The sequence below is a fragment of the Heterodontus francisci genome, chromosome 22 (genome assembly GCF_036365525.1).
Source record: "Heterodontus francisci isolate sHetFra1 chromosome 22, sHetFra1.hap1, whole genome shotgun sequence".
Taxonomy (NCBI): Eukaryota; Metazoa; Chordata; class Chondrichthyes; order Heterodontiformes; family Heterodontidae; genus Heterodontus; species Heterodontus francisci.
The window spans coordinates 42,664,700-42,685,961 of NC_090392.1; the positions used below are offsets into that span (position 1 = coordinate 42,664,700).

Consider the following 21,262-nt stretch of genomic DNA (forward strand, 5'->3'; position numbering starts at 1 on the left):
AGTGGCAGCAGTGTGTACCATCTACAAGATGCACAGCAACAACTCTCCAAGCCTCCTTCGACAGCACCTTCCAAACTCGTGACCTCTACCACTTAGAAGGGCCAGGGCAGCAAACTCATGGGAACACCACCATTTGCAAATTCCCATCCAAGTCACACACCATTCGGACTTAGAACTATATCGGCGTACCTTCACTGTCCCAGGGTCAACATCCTGGAACTCCCTCCCTTACAGCATTGTGGGAATATGTACACCACATAGACTGCAGCAGTTGAAGAAGGCGGCTCACCACTACCTTCTCAAGGGCAATTAGGGATGGGCAAGAAATGCTGGCCTAACCAGCGACACTCACATTCCAGGAACAAATAATTAATTAATTAATCAATAAATAAATTAATTAATATGGCAGAGGATTGATCATAAATGAAAAAGTCATTACTCCTGAATGAGTTGAACTGTTGTGAAGCTAGGCCCACTTAACCAGAGACTACAACAGAATCATACACAATATTTTATTCGTATTCCCCTTATACACACAGCATCAGCTCCCAGCTCCCAGCTCCCATTAAATTAATGTCAATATTTACACACAGCGGCTGTAATACGCAGCAGTCTGGCAGTAATTCCATTCTCGGGTCTCCATTAGAAACTGCGGCAGTGTCCAACAGCACCAGGGCACAGTGAAGAATTAAAGAGTTTTTTGTGCTGGATCCATTTTCTCAGGAAGAGCATTGCTTCTGCTCTTGTGCTGATTTGGCCTCTTTCTCTTCGGCCTCGATTTCCTCCGTTGTGGGGATAGAGTTTTTCTTTGGCCTTCCTTTGGGCTTTGTTGGAGCCTCATGCCCGCCTTTCAATACCTGTATTAAAGAAATGGGTTTAAACACGGACGTCAACATCTGGGAAATCTGCCGAGTGACAGTTGTGATCGAGAGAACAGGTAGATCCTAAATGCATTTAGACACATTGCAGTCCGGAAATTTGATCGCACATAGAAATGGCTGGACAAGGGGCGAGAAACATAGTGCACATCGGTTAGTGTTGACTCAAGCAGCATGATATATTCATGCCACCTGACATTTATAATGACACAGTGGAACAACCAGCTCTGCCCGCACTACTCATTGGCTCTACACCCATCAGGGGGCGGGGAGGGATATTGGGCATCTATGATGGCAATTAAAGACATCCAGCATCTCTTAAAGAAGAGGTTTATTCTAGTTACGGATACCAAGCAAGAACTTGTGTTGAAGAAATGGTTGACCAAAGGAGCAAACAGGCACCAATGCTGTCTTCGATGCCCTATTGGACAGTGCACAGGAGGGAGTCCTCAGGAAACTACTTCACCAACCGCGGGAAGAAATTGCAGATTATGTCGATGCCAGTCGCATTGCATCCAGGACGTGGTGGCAATGGCTCAAGAAATTTAATGATCTAACCAGAGATGTTAAGATAAGAAGACATCTCTGATTCGCTGCTCACAGCTGCACCACTTTAGCCTCATTAATAACAGCACTGACAGCACTCAAGATTTCCCATCCACTCTTACCTTCTGCTCCTAGGTTCATGGCACACATTTCACTACAATCTCCTTCTCCTCAAACTCACATACTACTATTACAGCCCTCCCTGACCATGCACATGTCGCCCACAGACTATCATCTATTCCACCAGGACAGTCACATTCTACCAACTGCTACACACCAACCCTTCTTGCAGGTGAAGGTCACACATGACACCAGGCAACAGGCTGCCAACAGAAATGGAAGATCCCGCCTGCACATCCTCTTCCCCCTCGAAGAGAACATTCTGGCCATCCTGGGCAGCAGCAGAGTGGAGGCCGTGGTCACTGGCGACACTGAAGGAGACACTGAGCAAGATTTCTTCACAACTAATCCTCCTTCTCCTCACTTTTTCCTCACCCCACACACTCTGTGTGACAAGCTGAATAGTTTTTCAACACCCATGTCTTACCCTCTGCTCTCCCTTCACAACACAAGTTAATCCTTGTCGCTCTCTTTCAGCTGCTGAGACTGTGGAATCCCCATGTACCACTTCAGAACAGAAGACTGGCTTTCCTGAAGATAATGTGTCACTAAATCTCCAACTGGCAAGCAGTAACTCAGAGACTGCCACCAGGCACACTTTAGAGAGTAGGCTAGAGGACGGATCTGGACCTGGTGTCTCATCCACAAGTGCATAGGAAGCAGGGGGAAAGAATAGCGCAGGTGGCAGCTCCGCAGAGGGAAAGATTACACAGGCGCACTGCTGCGGAGGAGTCGGATGAAGACTTTGAGGGTACAGGCTAGCAATAAAAGCTGATGGGAAATGCTAGGTGCACTGGTCAGCCTGCCAGTGAGCTGGCACACCTCAATCCTGCACTCTGCTCTCACGCAGAGCCCCCAGAGTGCTGAGGCACAGTTCCAGGAGAGTGGGAGAGGAAGTACATCATGCCTGCTGCCCCCGCCACCCACTCCATCAGTGTCCGTTTTGGTGCCACATAGCCAGCCAGGACAGACTACCCCAGCCCAGCATGCAGTCGGACCGTCAAAACCCAGAACTGCTCAAGGTCGTCCACCATAGCCAAGGTTTCCTCAATGGAAGCTCAGCAGCGACCGCTCAATCAGTAGCGTTACGACCAGGTGAGCAATGTGTCTAGGGGGTCTCTTGCTGTCTTCACCTGGTCTTATTGTAACAGGGTTCAATTTTAAATGCACTGTATTTTGAGCTCCCCCTTTGTGTGAATCCTTATTCACTGTTTCCAATTATAAGGCAAAGAAGTGAGTACAAAGAGGCTTTCTTTGGTTTAAAGCAGAAAGATTAAATTTATTAAACCTTAAACTTAAATTCTAATACGGTTCACGCTTACGGATACAAACATGCAAAATAGGGACAGAAACGAGCAGAAGAAAAGATAAGTAGAACAGTTTGAGGCAATATCTTGTTACTATTTCTCAAGCTCGCTGTAGTCGTTGATTGAAGTTATGCTCTTGCATTTCGTTGGGGTCCAGTATTAGTCTTAAACCTTGTTCACATAAGAAACCTTTTCTCTCTCTGAGTTTATGTGTCTTCAATGGTTTCAGTTCCCTGAGAGGTGAGCAGGCAGACAGGACAGCAGATGTTTAGTCCCAGGAGAGGTCTTTACTCCATGAGGAGCACACGGCTTTGTCTGTCTGGTAATTCCTTTGTTGGGAGTTTAAAATTCAAAAAGCTCCTAGGTTCTCAGCAGCTTAGTCATGTGACTAGCTCCTTTTATGGAACAGTCTCTTCACATCCTTTGTTGGAGGTTCAAATTTCTCTGCCACAGCCAGTTAGCCATGTGACTAAAACTGGTCTGACCACTTCTGTGTATTGGAGAGCAACTGTTGAGTCCCCATTGTTTCAACATTGTCTGGTACTATGTAAATGTCCTTCCAGTCAGGGTTTGCAATTTTTAAGCGTTAATGCTCATGTGGCAAAATAATGTGTCCCTCAGTCTTAGCAGGTGGGGTTTGCCTGACAGTAGACACTGGGGAAATGCCTTATGGGAGCACTGGGATAGAGAAAGGATCACTCAAGACAGGCACTAAGGACTTGCACAGGAATGAGTTGTGAGTTTTTTTGTGATGCATTTGGTTTTTTGTTCAGATTTTGGTGCTGTTCTTTATAGCGAAGTGAGGGCAAGACCCGTAGGCCTGGAGGAACAAAAGGCTGATGCTTGGAAAAGGAGAGGTGATAACTGTGGATGAATGGAGAATTGAAGGGCTGATTGAGTTCAAGCACTCCTGGTCACTAAGAGCTCGGGTGGATAGAGGCTCTTGTATCTCTCTTCCTCATCGCTGCCTAGGTGGTGGTAAGGGCTTGTCCCTCAGTATGGAGAAGTGTGCAGCATTCAGCAGATGATGACAAATCTAGATATGCACTCCGGGTTAGACTGCAAAGCTGCTTCTGAACAGTACACTGAAAACTTTGCTTGTACATGCTGCTTGTTTGCTATTAGCATGAGCCCCAGTTTCCCAATAGACAGCCTATAACTTGACAACCTGGGTGGAATTAAAGGTAACACAGAGGACTGGTGCCCAGATACCAGTCAAAGATCTACATGATCTATTCACATGCCAGCAGCTATATGTTGAGGGACTGGAATCCCTTTTGATTAATAAAATTGACAGGCTGGTTATAGAGAACTCACAAGCCATTGCAGGTGTAGTCTATGGCACCTTGCAGAAGACTGATATGCAGGTGAATCCTAGTGTTCTCTCATCCTCTTCTTTTTGTGTGGCGAGGCCAGCATTTATTGCCCTTCCTGAGCAACTTCAGAGGGCAGTTAAGAGTCAACCACTTGGCTGTGGATCTGGAGTCATTTGTCAGCCAGACCAGGTAAGGACAGCAGATTTCCTCCTCTAAAGGGCATTAGTGAACCAGATGGGATTTTACAACAATTTGGTAACTTCATGATCACTATTCCTGAGACTAGCTTTTTAATTCCAGATTGATTAATTAATTGAATTTAAACTCCCCCCAGGTGCTGTGGTGGATTTGAACTCACGTCTCAAGAGCTTTAGCCCCAGCCAGTGGATTACTAGTCTAGTAACATTAGCACTATACTACTGTCTCTCTCTGTTAATGGGGAAGAAGATGTAGGTGCTTCTCATGGTCTAGAGAATCTCGGTGACCTCCCTGATACAACAGTTCACAGGAAACTGTGAGTGTTGCTGATGTTACCTGTTGCAGAGTGAAAGAAGCCCATGGCGTAAAAGTTGAGGGTGATCGTGACATTCACGGTGTTACGACAAGATGTGAAAGAGGTCCAGGATTCCCTTTCAGCCTTCACCTGTAACAGGATTTAATTTTAAACACATTGTGTTTTTAGCTCCCCCTGGTGAATCCTCGTTCACTGCTTTCCAATTATAAGGCAAAGAAACCAGCACAAACAGGTTTACTTAGGTTTAAAGAAGCAAAGTTGAAATTTATTAAACTTAAACTCTAATCCGGTTCATGCCTATGGATACACACCGTGCCCCACACTAGCATGTATACGCAATACACACATGCACATAAAAGAGCAGAAGAAAAATAAAGTGGAAAGGTTTGAGGCAATATCTGAAGAGTTGTTACGGTTCTTCGAGCTCACTGTAGAGTCTTTGATTGTAGGTAGATCTTGCTTTTTGTTAGGGCCCAGTATTCTTTTCCATTTGCCCATTTCCATGGCTGCCCAGGGTCTTTGTTCCTGCTGAGATAATTTATTTTAAAGTGTCAGTGGGCGGGTCTATCCTGAACTCTCTTTCAGTGCTTTGCTAAGTCATGCAAAGGCTTTTGACTTCAGTGGATGGGTGGTTCATTTATTTTCTGACTGGGGGAGGATTCTTTGCTAATCTCCCCTTTGCACCAGAGGACACTCCTGCCTGCAGGTATTTGTGCAGCTTCTACTGCACTCCCCTGTGGCATTTCAACTAGGTGAGGCATCACCACATGGTTTCTCTGCCCCCTAGAGGTCTTTCTTTGTCTCTGCAGGTTCCTGTAAATGCTGTTAGCAACTCTGATGGGTTGCTTCTAGTGTCTGCATTGATGTTGGGGGATGTGGGGTCTAACTTTTCACATATTTTTGGGGTTGGCTGACCGGATAGTAGGGGTTTTCATCCAGAATTCCTCCCGGACTTCCTTTAACCTGCCCTCTTGGTCACTTTTTCCCCTACCCTGTCTAAACTTTTTCCAGCCTTCTGCCTGCCTGTCCCCTTTTATTCTCGGTGGGGGTCCCTTACTGTTCACCAGCCCTCACTGGAGGGTCCTCCTAACAGGACTTAGGGGTACAGTTTTCACTGTAGATTGGTGTTTCCCCTCAACCTGGCACATGTGGCAACTCCTGCAGAACTCCACCACATCTTTGTGGAGTTTTGGCCAGTCAAACTCCTGTCTTATGTGGGCTTTGGTCTTTCGTATACCAGCATGTACAGCTACTGTAGTCTTGTGGGCCCTTCTTCCTATTTCTCTCCGGTACCTCTGTGGCGCCACTAACGGGTGAACTACTGTCCGCTCCTTGCTCTCAGGTCTGTGAGGAGAACTCCATTTCCTCATCAGTACCTCATTCTTTAAATAGTAGTAATCAGGGTCTCCCTCTGTTTCACTTTCAGACTGGGCAGCCTGTGCTAACTCTCGCAATACTGGATCGGCTCACTGAGCCTCAGCTAGGGAAAATCTATTTAACTCATTCCCTGGGTCTCCTAACTGTCCAAAGAAAGTCTTGGACAGACAGACCTCATGGTCATCTGCCTGCAGTGCCAATGCAGTCTCCTCTGAGGGAGCTGGTTTGATCATGGCCTGATCCACTACACATTCAGGGAAACTGCAGGGGTCTGTCTCCCGTTATTGCCCTGTCTCTCTGACCTCCTGCGGTCTTTCTTTCATTACTTGGGGGGCTACCACCTTCACCCCCGCCAGATCATTACCTAGCAGCAGGTCAACCCTGTCCAAAGGTAAACTAGGGACAATCCCTATGGTCACCGGTCCCGAAACTAGATCACACTCCAGGTGCACCCGGTGCACAGGTACAGGCATACACTTCCCTCCAATACCATTCACCACCATTCTGGTGTTCACTGCACTCTCTGGGGGAAAGGTCAGGCCTTTTCCCAGTAAAACAGATCTCGTGGCCCCTGTGTCCCTGAGAATTACTATGGGCTTGCTTGCCCCACTCGAGCGGTATGCGGTTACTTTTCCTTCAGACACAAAACCCTGATAACCTTCAGGAATCCTGTTAGCTTTTCCTGCACTTGTAGCTGCAAGCGTCCTAGGTCTCACTCTTACTGCAGTTAAAGCCACAACTTGTTCTGCTGTGCTTTCCATCAGGTTCCCGTCTTCATTGAGCGGGTGTGCCCTGATTAGCCCTACAGGTTTTTCCTTTAGTTTCCAGCAGTTAGCTTTTAAATGCCCTGCTTTATTACAATGGAAGCACACAATTTTCTGGGTCTCGCTCCTGCTCATCACACCTTCTTTTATGGCTGGAGGAGGACCCCCTGTGTCTCCCACTTTTCTTTCTCTCCCAGGACTTCTCGGGCTCCTATTACCTTCCCATCCTTGGTCCTTTTCGGATTTATGGCGGTGACTAGGAAAGGTTCTCCCCTGGGAGACTGACTTATAAATTAAAGCAAATTCATCAGCTAGAAAGGCCGCTTGCTGGACTCCCTGAACCCGCTACTCCTCTACATGGGTTTTTATGGAGAGTGGGAAAGAGTATTTAAATTCCTCTAACAGAATTACTTCTCTGAGATTCTCATAGCTGAGCTGTACTTTAAGAGCCCTCAGCCACTGGTCAAAAGCCAGCTGCTTACTTCTTTCAAACGCCAGATAAGTTTGATTATCTTGCTCCTTGAGGGTTCTAAACTTTTGGCGATAGGCTTCGGGTACTAATTCATCTGCCCCAAGGATAGCATTTTTTTGTCAGTTCATAATTTGATGAACTCTCATCTGGCAACAGGGAATAAACCTCATGGGCTTTTCCAGTCAGCTTGCTTTGTAATAAAAGAGGCCAGGTCTCAGCTGGCTGTTTCAACTGCCTTGCCAGTTTCTCAAAGGACACTAAAAATTCTTCTGCATCTTCCTCATTGAATTTTGGAATTAATCGAGCAAATTTTAACAATTCTGTACCAAGCCCTGAATTACACTCCTCCATATTGGCCATACTTTCACTGGGGTTACTCTGTCGCCCCCTAGTTAACTCAAGTCGCGTCAGCTCTCTTTCTTAGCGTTCCTTCCGGAATATTCTTTCTCTCTCTCTCTCCTCTCTCTCTCGTTCCTTCTCTTGTCTTTCTCTCTCTCTCCTCTCTTTCTTTCTCTTCACGTTCCTTCTGGAAGGCTCTCTCTTTCTCCCTTTCCCTTTCCTCAAATTCAAATTTCCTCTGTTCCAATTGTATCTTTGCTAGCAGTACTCTGTCTGAGTCTGCTTCTAACCCTGTTTCTGCTTCTTCAGATGCAAGGGGAAAATGGTTGGTCACTAGCCTTTGGAGTTCAGACTTCCTAGCCTTGCCACGGACACTGCTCAGCTGTTTTCCTCAACTCCTCCAGAGACAGTGCTTTTAACTTATCCCAAGTTTCTTCACCCTGGCTTGGAGAGCTACTAGCTTCAGTTGCAGACATGTTAGTATTCAATCACACACAACCACAAGAAAACCTGTATTGAAATCTTGCTCTTTTTTGCTTGGGAACAATTTGGCTTCCCACGTCCAATTTCTCTTGTTTATCTGTGGGTCAATTCCGGATGCTAGCACCCAAATTTCTGTTACGACCAGGTGAGAAAGAGTTCTTTCACCTGGTCTTAGCGTAACAGGGTTTAATTTTAAACACACCGTGTTTTTAGTTCCCCCTTGGTGAATCTTGTTCACCGCTTTCCAATTATAAGGCAAAGAAACCAGCACAAACAGGCTTTCTTAGGTTTAAAGAAGGAAAGTTGAAATTTATTAAACTTAAACTCTAATTCAGTTAACACCTACGGATACACGCCATGCCCCACGCCAGCATGTATATGTGATACACACATGCAAATAGAGACAGAAAAGAGCAGAAGAAAAATAAAGTAGAAAGGTTTGAGGCAATGTCTGAAGAGTTGTTGTTACGGTTCTTCGAGCTCACCTTAGAGTCCTTGATTGTAGGTAGATCTTGCTTTTCGTTGGGGTCCACTATTCTTCTTAAACCTTGTTTGCTGTAGGAGACATTTCTCTCTTGGGGTTCATGTGTCTTCAGTGGATTCAGAAGATGTGAGAAAGAGATGGGAGCAGACAGGAGAGATCTTCTCAGTCCAGGAGCAAACAGATACTGGGTTAAAACTGTTTGTACAAATTCAAAAAACTCAGGTTGCCCAACAGGTTAGTCATGTGACTAACTAGTTTGACCATGTCCGTTTGTATATTCGGCCATCTTAGCAGTCAACCTGGAATGCGAGCTCCCCCACCTTCAACGTCTGGTGATCAAAAGTTCATTGTGGGTTGAATGTCAGGGTATGGCTGCTTTGTCCTTCCAAACACCAATCTGTTAATACGCAAATGTCTTTTCGAGCCACGGCTGATCTGTTTAACAAGTCCTCCCCTCACTCCAGTAACAGTTTAAAATCAATGTTCATGACAAAATTAATGTGCCTCATTCTTGGCAGGTGGGGGCCTAGCATGACAACGGCCACAGGTAGTGCTGTCCATACCCAAGAGCTGTGGCTGCAACAGGTGACATAGCTCAGTGACAGCCTCCTTAGCGAAGCAAAGGCTTGACACATTGCTCCTCAGTAAGCTAATAAAGGAGAAGTGCTAGCTTTGGGTCTGGCTCCCATGCAGTGCCCTCCTTCTCCTTTCCCCTCCCCTGGCAGCTGCTCCAGCTTTGTGTTTCTTCCTTGTTGCCATCTCTTGTCATCCAGCCCTAAAGTCCATGACTGCAGTCAAACTATTTCTGAGATTCCTTCTAATCTCCAGGCACATCAACCTCTCTGTTTTCCTCCTCTCTACAACCTAACTATTCTGAGATAATCATTTTACTTGCTCCTGTGAGTATTTTTTTCAGAGAATATCGAAGCCATGAAACTCTTCACCTCCCCAGGTCTGTCCTTCCTCCAACGTCTCTCAGAATTTAATATCGAAAAGTGGTGTCACTCAATGATTACTGTACCTTCTTGTAGGATAATGGAGCACACGACTGAATTTGGGGAAACCCAAGGGTTAATGCTCGAACTCTGGGAATCTATCTTTAAGGAACCCAAGATAAAGGTACCTGAACATTCAACCAGACCACTAATAAATGGCAAATTCCTACTGAAAACATAAATATCATAATTCAATTACCAATCTTCAGGACAGATTAATGGAGCAGATATGATTTCGAAGCTGGTCATGTGATAGAAAAAGGGCTTTTACAGAGAGACATCAAAGTCAGATTAAAGGCCTCTAGCTGTGGTCAGTTGCTATGGAATTTTAAACATTGACCGAACAGTCAGGGTTCCATCAAACATGCAGACTTTGACCATTATGTTGAAAGTTCCGGCCTATGCCTAGCAAACATGATTGACACATTGGAAGGGACTCACATTACTCTTTCTTAACTGGACACTGACATTTAATCCTGGAAAGGGCTTTGTCTCCAGGAGATTTAAGGTACCAAAGGTCAGTCTTTCCCTCTTCCTCAAACAGTACCAAGAGTATTATACAGGTTTAGCATAACTTCCTTACTCTTCTACTCCAAGCTTCTATTTATAAATCCCAGGAATTTTTTGAATAGCCTTATCAAGTTGTCCTGGAACCTTCAAAGATTTGTATCTGCAAACCGCCTAGTTCCTCTGCTCCTGCACCTCCTTTAAAATTGTACCATTCCAGTCATATTGCCGCTCCTCATTTTTCTATCCAAAATGCATCACTTCGCATTTCTTTTCATTAAATTTAATCTGCCGTGTTTCTGCCCATTTCACCAGTCTGTCTATGTCCATGTTTTCCAACAAAGTGGGTTAAATTCAACCTTCAGTGACTCAGGGGTTTACACGTGTTGGCTGGGATCGTGCTAAGCTCCCGACGTCGGACTCCATGGCGCGGTGGAGGGTTGGGGGGTGGTCGCGGCCTGCTATGGAGCCTGATGCCAGGAGTGCCAGGCACAATCTTCCCAGCGGCAGCCAGGCTCTGTGGCAGCCCTCCCCCCGCCCCCCCAATCGCTGGGCGACGGGAGCCAGATTAACATATTTACATTCATGAAATGAATATATTTAAATAAAATCAATAGCAATCGGGCCACGGTTTTCCGAGCGGCAGCCGTCACTCACGGGCCTTCAATTTCACGTCTAGGGAAAGCAGGCACCACCATGGTGGGGAAGGGAGGAACTTATGGTTTTTAGTGCAGCGGAGGGTAAAGGCCTGCTACCCGACCCGAACCCAACGACATGTGTCAGGTTCGGGTCGGGTCGGGCCGCTCTCACGGGTCCGGCCTTCGGGCTTGGGTCGGGCCAGGTCGGAGTCAGGCCGGGTCCAGGTCGGACACACACAGCAAGGTAAGTGTTAAAAGTTAAAAACTCACCTGAGCTGTGAGTCCGGGACGTCAAGCAGGGAAACTGAGTCTGCACAGTGAGCGTGTGAGCGTCTCTATGACGTCATCACGCTCATGCTGCAGCTCCCAGCCGATTGGGAGTCGGAAGGTAAGTAAAGGGAACATTGCAGTGGTCGGGTCGGGCCGGGCTCGGAGGGGAAAATGGGTGGACTCAGGCCAGGTCGGGCTCGGGTCCCATGTGGTTCCGTAGGGTTTAGGTCAGGTTTTTCTTTGTCACTTGAGCAGGCCTTTAGTGGAGGGGGGAACAGGGTCTAATGCAAATTACTAGTGTAGGAGAGGGTGTAGGAGACCTCTGCACTTTGATTGATTTGGGGAGGGGGGGGGGAAGTCAAGTGTTGAAGGTAAGTGTTTTGCGGGGGAGGGGGAGAGCGCAAATATTGAATTTAATTATTGGGGTGAAAGGAGTGATAGATTTATCGGCGGTACACTGCGGGGGGGGGGGGGGTAGGCCTTTAAAAATTTAATTGACCTGGCAGGGGCTGGATACCCTTTAGAAATGGCACCAGTGCTTGCGCACAGGCTGCTGATGCCACTGCTGGTGTTGGATAGCTTGCCCTCTCCAAGTGTCGGGGGGCGGCCCGACCGGCTCATTATCCTGGGCTGCCATGAGGAAGATCACAGTAGCATGGCGGCTGGCAGCCTGCAAATGTGGGCCGCCATTTTTTCAGAGGAGGGAGCCGAAAGTCCAGCCCATTGAGGGATTGAGATCTGACAAGTCTAAATGGATTAAATGAGGAGGACAGGTTGCTTAGACTTAGCTTGTATTCCTTTGAGTATCGAGGATTAAGGGGTGATTTAACTGACATGTTCAAGATGATTAAAAGGAGATGATCAGGTACATAGAGAGAAACTATTTCATCTGTTGGGGAGCTTGGAACAAGTAGGCATAACCTTAAAATTACAGTTAGGCTGTTTTGGGGTGATGGCAGGAAGCACTTGGTCACGTAGAGGGCAGAGAAAATTTGGAACTCTCCCCAAAAAGGCTGTCGCAGCTGGAGGTCAATTGATCAATTCAAAACTGAAATTGATAGATTTTTGTTCGGCACAGGTCTGAAGGATTACAGAACCATAGTGCTAACTGCAGTTAAGATCAGCCATGATCAAGTTGAATGGCAAAAGATGCTTGGAGTTGGGGAGGTGGGGGGAGGAGTGGTGGGTTGAATGGCCTCTTCCGATTCCTATGTTCCTATGACTGTGGCTATCTCTCAACTGTAAACTGTTACATCTGTAAATCAATTATTTTGCAATAAAAATGTGCCAATATTTGAAATGAGGAATTGTTTTATTGGCTGCTCAGATTGGTAACTGAGATATGAGTGAGGGGATGGTAGTGGGTGGGAGTGCAGATCACAGTCGGGTGCTCTGTGTGTACGAGTGGCTATTTCTCTCTGGGACCAGTGATTGTTCGGATGTGATTACTGGGTTGGAGAAATACAGATCCACCGAGGATGGTGAGATTGGTTTCTTCAATGTACTGTGCAATTCAGACTCATCCTCTGCTGCAGCTACAGGCTGATGACAAATAGATTAAATTAACTACAGCAGAGAGTGATTAATGTGTGGATTGAGTAGCCCAGAGAGGCAAAGGGAGCTGATGATGTGTGAAAAGTTAGGGGGGAATTCGGTGATATGGTTAGCATTTGGGACAGTCTAGGTAGCCTACAGAGTCTGTTACATAGAACGACAGAGGACGTATTCGGCCCAACTGGATTATGCTCCACACGAGCTTCCTCCCAACCGTTTTATCTAACCCGATCAGCATATCCTTCTGTTCCTTTCTCCCTCAAGTGCTTATTTAGCATCCCCTTAAATGCATCTGTACTATTCACTTCAACCACTCTGTGGTAGCAAGTTCCACACTCTCACACTTTCTGGGTAAAGAAGTTTCTCTTGAACTCCCTGTTTTGTTCAATGCATTTTAATTACTTTACAACAAAACTGCTAAACACTTCAATCCACCAGACAATTGCAAACACTGCAGCATTAAACACAGTAGCTCATCTCACCATCTTCTTCCACTTCATTCTTCGGTTCTGGTACCAAGTTTTCACTTGAAGCTGAGTTAATCCCAGTGACTGTGCTAGGTCCAACCTGAGAAAACAAAGAAAACAAAGTTATTAGGATGTTACACAGTGAGGATGTTACTACAGTACACAATAAGGGTGTTATTAGAGTACACAGTACGGGTGTTATTAGAGTACACAGTGCGAGTGTTATTACAGTACACAGTACGGGTGTTATTAGAGTACACAGTGCGAGTGTTATTAGAGTACACAGTATGGGTGTTATTAGAGTACACAGTGCGAGTGTTATTAGAGTACACAGTGCGGGTGTTATTAGAGTACACAGTGCAGGTGTTATTAGAGTACATAGTGCGAGTGTTATTAGAGTACACAGTGCGGGTGCTATTAGAGTACACAGTGCAGGTGTTATTAGAGTACACAGTGCGGGTGTTATTAGAGTACACAGTACGGGTGTTATTAGAGTACACAGTGCAGGTGTTATTAGAGTACATAGTGCGAGTGTTATTAGAGTACACAGTACGGGTGTTATTAGAGTACACAGTGCGAGTGTTATTAGAGTACACAGTGCGGGTGTTATTAGAGTACACAGTGCAGGTGTTATTAGAGTACATAGTGCGAGTGTTATTAGAGTACACAGTGCGGGTGTTATTAGAGTACACAGTGCGGGTGTTATTAGAGTACACAGTGCGAGTGTTATTAGAGTACACAGTGCGGGTGTTATTAGAGTACACAGTGCAGGTGTTATTAGAGTACATAGTGCGAGTGTTATTAGAGTACACAGTGCGAGTGTTATTAGAGTACACAGTGCGGGTGTTATTAGAGTACACAGTGCAGGTGTTATTAGAGTACACAGTGCGAGTGTTATTAGAGTACACAGTGCGGGTGTTATTAGAGTACACAGTGCAGGTGTTATTAGAGTACACAGTGCGAGTGTTATTAGAGTACACAGTGCGAGTGTTATTAGAGTACACAGTGCGGGAGTTATTAGAGTACACAGTGCAAGTGTTATTAGAGTACAGAATGCGGTTATTATTAGAGTACACAGTGCGGGTGTTATTAGAGTACACAGTGCGGGAGTTATTAGAGTACACAGTGCGGGTGTTATTAGAGTACACAGTGCGGGTGTTATTAGAGTACACAGTGCGAGTGTTATTAGAGTACAGAATGCGGTTATTATTAGAGTACACAGTGCGGGAGTTATTAGAGTACACAGTGCAGAAGTTATTACAGTACACAGTGCGGGGGTTATTAGAGTACACAGTGCGGGGGTTATTAGAGTACACAGTGTGGGAGTTATTGGAGTACACAGTGCGACAGCTATTAGAGTACACAGTGCAGAAGTTATTAGAGTACACAGTGCGGGAGTTATTAGAGTACACAGTGTGGGTGTTATTGGAGTACACTGTGTGGGAGTTATTGGAGTACACAGTGCGGGAGTTATTAGAGTACACAGTGCGGGAATTATTACAGTACACAGTGCGGGTGTTATTAGAGTACACAGTGCGGGGGGTTATTAGAGTACACAGTGCAGAAGTTATTAGAGTACACAGTGCGGATGTTATTAGAGTGCACAGTGCGGGAGTTATTAGAGTGCACAGTGCGGGAGTTATTAGAGTACACAGTGTGGGAATTATTACAGTACACAGTGCAGGTGTTATTAGAGTACACAGTGCGGGGGGTTATTAGAGTACACAGTGCAGAAGTTATTAGAGTACACAGTGCGGGTATTATTAGAGTACACAGTGCATATTGTTATTAGAGTACACAGTGTGGAAGTTATTAGAGTACACAGTGTGGGAGTTATTGGAGTACACAGTGTGGGAGTTATTGGAGTACACAGTGTGGGAGTTATTGGAGTACACAGTGCGGGAGTTATTACAGTACACCGTGCAGAGGTTATTAGAGTACACAGTGCAGAAGTTATTAGAGTACACAGTGCGGATGTTATTAGAGTGCACAGTGCGGGAGTTATTAGAGTGCACAGTGCGGGAGTTATTAGAGTACACAGTGTGGGAATTATTACAGTACACAGTGCAGGTGTTATTAGAGTACACAGTGCGGGGGGTTATTAGAGTACACAGTGCAGAAGTTATTAGAGTACACAGTGCGGGTATTATTAGAGTACACAGTGCATATTGTTATTAGAGTACACAGTGTGGAAGTTATTAGAGTACACAGTGTGGGAGTTATTGGAGTACACAGTGTGGGAGTTATTGGAGTACACAGTGTGGGAGTTATTGGAGTACACAGTGCGGGAGTTATTACAGTACACCGTGCAGAAGTTATTAGAGTACACAGTGCGGGTGTTATTAGAGTACACAGTGCGGGAGTTATGAGAGTACACAGTGCGGGAGTTATGAGAGTACACAGTGCAGGAGTTATTAGAGTACACAGTGCGAGTGTTATTAGAGGACACAGTGCGAGTGTTATTGGAGTACACAGTGCGGGAGTTATTAGAGTACACAGTGCGGGAGTTATGAGAGTACACAGTGCGGGAGTTATGAGAGTACACAGTGCGGGAGTTATTAGAGTACACAGTGCGAGTGTTATTAGAGTACACAGTGCGAGTGTTATTCGAGTACACAGTGCGGGAGTTATTAGAGTACACAGTGCGGGAGTTATGAGAGTACACAGTGCGGGAGTTATGAGAGTACACAGTGCGGGAGTTATGAGAGTACACAGTGCGGGAGTTATTAGAGTACACAGTGCGAGTGTTATTAGAGTACACAGTGCGAGTGTTATTCGAGTACACAGTGCGGGAGTTATTAGAGTACACAGTGCGGGAGTTATTAGAGTACACAGTGCGAGTGTTATTCGAGTACACAGTGCGGGAGTTATTAGAGTACACAGTGCGAGTGTTATTAGAGTACACAGTGCGAGTGTTATTCGAGTACACAGTGCGGGAGTTATTAGAGTACACAGTGCGAGTGTTATTAGAGTACACAGTATGGGAGTTATTGGAGTACACAGTGCGGGAGTTATGAGAGTACACAGTGCGGGAGTTATTAGAGTACACAATGCCGGAGTTATTAGAGTACACAGTGCGGGAGTTATTACAGTACACAGTGTGGGGGTTATTAGAACTGTGACTGAGAGGTAATAAAAGAAGTCTACAACAAAACATCTGTCCACCTGAAACTTTCCAAAATTTGACATCAGTGAACTAGGAAAAAGTAAAAACAGGTCTGCACCATTTTAAAATCTTCCTCCCAGGGAAACAAACAAGGTTTCACAACAAACTCTTTTTCTTAAAACCATCAGGCCTAAATACACGTTTATTTTTATTTTCTATCTTTTCTTATGTATGTGCATGTGAGTGAAGTTGCAAATATTTTCAAGTATTGTTTAATAAACATTTATCTTTCTTTAAACCTATGAGGAACCCTGTCATTTGACTGTTTATTGACCATTAAAACACTCAAGGGTTAAAACACAGTTCTAAAAAAAAAGTCTTCAGTCAGTTGTGAGGTGCAAAGTGGAAATCATCCCCATCATTTCCCATCTGTCCATAACATTATCTAACCAAGGTTCAATATAGGTTTAAAATAACTTTTCTGCTTTTCACTTTTATCCTTATAGAAATGAACTCCAAGGCTTGGATTGTTTTTATGTCCTTATTAACCTGTGCCGTTACTTTTAGTGATTTATGTATCTGTACCTCTAGACCCCTTTGTGCCTCTACCCCATTTACACTTACTTGCCAAGCAGCTTGCAGCCTCCTTACACACTTTACACTTACCTACATCGAAATTCATTTGCCATTTACAGTCCCATTTGACAAATTTAATAATTTCTTTTGTATTTTGTCACAGTTTTCCTCAGTATTAACTATAACTCATAATTTAGTGTCATCCACAAATTTTGAAATTGCACTTCGATTCCTGAGTCCAAGTCATTTATGTCCCAGCACTGATCCCTGTGGAACATCACTTCCTAACCTTCGCCAGTCTGAGTAATTGCCCTTAACGCCTGCTCTCTAATTTGTAACCATTCTGCTACTTGTCCCTTGATTCTACATGCTCTGAACTTAGTCATGAGTCTGCTGTGCAGTACCCTATCAAAGGCCTTTTGAAAATCTATGTATATTACCAGTGTCTACTATTTCTGTTGCTTTTTCAAAAAAATTCAAGAAGTTTGGTCAAGCATGACCTTTCCTTTTGAAATCCCTGCTGACTTCTTTATTATATTTTCAGTTTCTAAATGTTTTTATTACATCTTTGAGTAAAGATTCCATTATCTTTTCCACCACTGACATTAGGCTAACTGGTCTATAGATCCCTGGATTTATTTGATCTCCCTTTTTAAATATAGAAATCACATTCACTATCCATCAGTCCTCTAGCACTAGTCACTTTTCTTATGAATTTTTATATATATGTAATAGCACCTCTGCTATCTCTTCCCCACCTTCTTTTAATATGCATGGATGCAGGCTATCTGGACCAGAAGCTTTATCCTCTTTAAGTTTGATTAGTTTATCAATTATTTCTCCCCTTCCTATCTTCAATGTATTTATATCTTTTTTGATCTCTTTTTCTATTGTCATGTCCACCTTGTTAGTCTCCCTGGTTAATACTGAGGCAAAGTAACTATTCACTATTTCTACGACTTCACTGTCATTACGTGTGAGTTTATCTTGTGTGTCCTTTAAGTGGCCCTATCCCTACCCTGACTTTCCTTTCATTATTTATGTGTCTGTAGGACACTTTGCTATTTCCTGTATATTCTTTGATAATTTAATTTTACAATTCAACTTTGCTTTCCTATTATTTTGATTTCTTTGCTAGCCTCTTCAAATTTGCTTTTATCACCCTCTCCTTTATTGTCTGTGTATTTAATGTCTGCCTTTATTTTTAGTTTCAAATTTGGCCTTACCTCTTTATTCATCCATAGTGTATCATTATTTGCTAGTTTGCTGTTGCTTTTTAGAGGAATATATTATGGTGTAATGATGATAATGAAGGAGGTGCTTTAGCAGAAGGTACAGCAAAGGAGGGCTTCCTTGTTTGTGTCTCCACATTTGGAAGATGGCGGCTACAACAAGCTAATACTGGGTCCAATACCCAAAGGTTCAGGAATACGTTTAATAGCCACACAAAGACTATTAAGTAAGCCTACCAGTCTGCTCCTGTTACACAATTACAGAGACGGAATGCTAAGACCAAGAAAACTCAGTTCTCTGTGGCTTCACAAACAGGCTCCTGCTGCATTATTATCAATATTATCACAGCTTCTGGAATCTGCAACTATAGTTTCCTCTGTATTTGGAAAAGTGAGTCACAAGGCAAAAGTACAACAAATCCTAGCTGCACGATGCTACTCACACACACACCAGAGTACAAGGTGAACACTGGGCATCACTTTATTGCACTTCAAACTTTCAACACCTCAATGCTTTAGCATTTGTTTGAAGAGCAACACAGCACATCGAGACAGAAACACAGCCGAACAGGAGGAGAATGAGTAGAGAACATTGAGAGTTGGCCAGGGGGCACCAACAGGACTCCCTAATAACGAGGGCCAGTACCATCCCTTTCCAGTTACTCTGCCTTCCTTTCTTCACTCACTCGAGTACACTCAACACTTACTCCAGCCACGTAAGCACTGTTTTGCAGCCAGTATTCTAGCATATGTTTCTGTTTTCATAAGTAGTTCCAAGGAACCAACCCTACCTACTGACAACACCTCACATTCATTCCACGCAGAGCAAGCAGTTGTACAGACACGTTTGACTCCAATAGTCAGTCTGAGGTCGGTTAATCACAGAGGGTAGAGAAAAAGTGACCGCATATGATGGTGATAGTGGAGGAGCAGGATCCGTGGGTCAGCTCAGGTCCTTCTTTAGCTGCAGAGTTCTGGGATTCCAACCTCATGGTTCTGGTATTTAAAGGTATTTACCTGAGCACTATCTTTCTTAATGCTTTCTGGCAATGACCTTTTGTCAGACTGATGAAAGGTCATTGACATGAAACGTTAGCTGTTTCTCTCTCCACAGATGCTGCCATAACTGCTAAGTGTTTCCAGCATTTTCTGTTTTTATTTCAGATTGCCAGCATCCACAGTATTTTGCTTTTGCACCTATTTTCCTGACTGTCATTAGTGAGTGTGTCAAGCACCATGCAAAGTTGACAGGGACTGTGAGGAATTCAATTCCCATATGTCTTGCAGTTGTGCAATGACCTGAAACTCAGTCCACCAGGGAGTGTGTGTCAACTTCAAAATTGAAGCTTCCAGCGACAGTAGACCTTCACACAGTGCAACAATCACACCATACCACCAAGAGGCTTCCTTCTTCAGTTTCTACATGCAGGAGGATTGGATGGAAAGAAAATTTCACAAGAAGATCACTAACATCAGAGATCAGCGGTCCACGTACACACCACTCTGGACAAGCCAGTGGGATGCCAAGCAGCATGGTGGCAGCCCAACTAGGAGAGGATGCCCTCTCTCAGATTGGTGAGTCTGACTCAAATGACAGTAGACACAGGGGTGAAGCTAAGGTTGAAAGATTGGGAGTGGGTCAAAGTCCAGGTCTGGCCGACTTGGAACAGCACCAGCCACAACAACATCCTCCATATGCACCAGACTCAAAACACGAAAGTGATCGCAAATAGTAACAAAGAGCAGGTCGGTAAGTTATTTGCAGTCAGTTTGCCATCAATTCCTGACATACGAAATTGGTTGAAATCAATGCAATTGTAGGTGGTTGGGGAGGACGGAATGCAAAAACCACCACCCTTGACCCCTCATTCAGCCTCAAAAACTCCACCACTGAATAAACATCCCCACAGTGGCCAGGACGAGGTAGCTAGTGCAAAAACAGGCATAGCTCATGTCAGGAGAGCCCCACGTCAACCACGACAAGAGGTGTACTTCTTTCAATGTAGTATACTGTATTCGCTGCTCACAGTGTGGTCTCCTCTACATTGGGGAGACCAAGCGCAGACTGGGTGACCGCTTTGCGGAACATCTCCGCTCAGTCCGCAAGCAGGACCCTGAGCTTCCGGTTGCTTGCCATTTCAACACTCCCCCCTGCTCTCATGCTCACATCTCTGTCCTGGGATTGCTGCAGTGTTCCAGTGAACATCAACGCAAGCTCCAGGAACAGCATCTCATCTACCGATTAGGCACACTACAGCCTGCCGGACTGAACATTGAGTTCAATAATTTCAGAGCATGACAGCCCCCATTTTACTTTCATTTTTAGTTATTTTTTCTTCCTTTTTTTTTACATTCCTTTTTACATTTTTTACAATCTTTTTTTGCACTTATTTCATTTCATCTTAGTTTGTTCAGTTTGCTTACCCACTGTTTTTTTCAGGTTGTTTTTCTTCAGGTTTGCACTTGCTGCTGTTCAATATTCAGTGTATTCACACCTAATCTTTACTAATGCTTTGTCTTTCAACACACCATTAACATATTGTTTGCCTTTGCTCCGTGACCTTTTGGTCAGCTATGTGGCCTGGTCCAATTTGCACCTTCTCCTTTGTTATCTCTTGCCCCACCCCCACCTCACTTGTTTATAATCTGTGACTTTTCTAATATTTGTCAGTTCCGAAGAAGGGTCACTGACCCGAAACGTTAACTCTGCTTCTCTTTCCACAGATGCTGCCAGACCTGCTGAGTGACTCCAGCATTTCTTGTTTTTGTTTCAGATTTCCAGCATCCGCAGTATTTTGCTTTTATTTTAGTGTACGGGTCCAGGTTTGCTGTGATCTTGACTGAAAACTATTGAAAACACTACCTCAACCCTGTCACTACCCAACTGTCCTGAACTGTTCCGAGGCTACTGCCCATTTGATACTCCCCATGAGAAAACCATGGAGTAGGTTCCTTACACCGATTGTACCATTGAGGGATAATATCCATTTCATACTGTCCCATATTCATGTGTGTGTGTGTCTGTGTGATCATAATTCAGTTAGATTTAGAATAGTTGTAGAAAAGGACAGAGATGGAACAAATGTAAACGTCCTACATTGGGGAAAATCCAATATTACTAAGCTGCAATGTGATTTGGTAAAAATGGAGCAGAAATAGCTCCTTGAAGGTCAAGTAGTGCCAGACCAGAGGGAGGCATTCAAGGAAGAGATAGAGAGGGTTCAGAACAAATATGTTCTATTATGCGAAAAAGGGTGGGACTCCACCCTTAGACACCCCTGGATGTCCAATAACATATAGAATAGGATAAGGCAAAA

The 21,262-nt window shown here is 44.5% G+C and overlaps 1 protein-coding gene across 1 annotated transcript in view; it reads right to left on the bottom strand.

Annotated features, from left to right (window-relative positions):
• Positions 1-566: 566 nt before the first annotated feature.
• The window catches only part of barx2 (BARX homeobox 2), a 57,934-nt gene continuing 37,238 nt past the window's right edge, over positions 567-21,262 (bottom strand). The window contains exons 4-5 of the mRNA XM_068054318.1: positions 13,047-13,131; positions 567-857 (exon numbers count right to left, since the gene is read on the bottom strand). Of these exons, the coding sequence (XP_067910419.1) occupies positions 720-857; positions 13,047-13,131 (223 nt within the window). The 3' untranslated portion in view covers positions 567-719. The remainder of the gene's footprint in view (positions 858-13,046; positions 13,132-21,262) is intronic.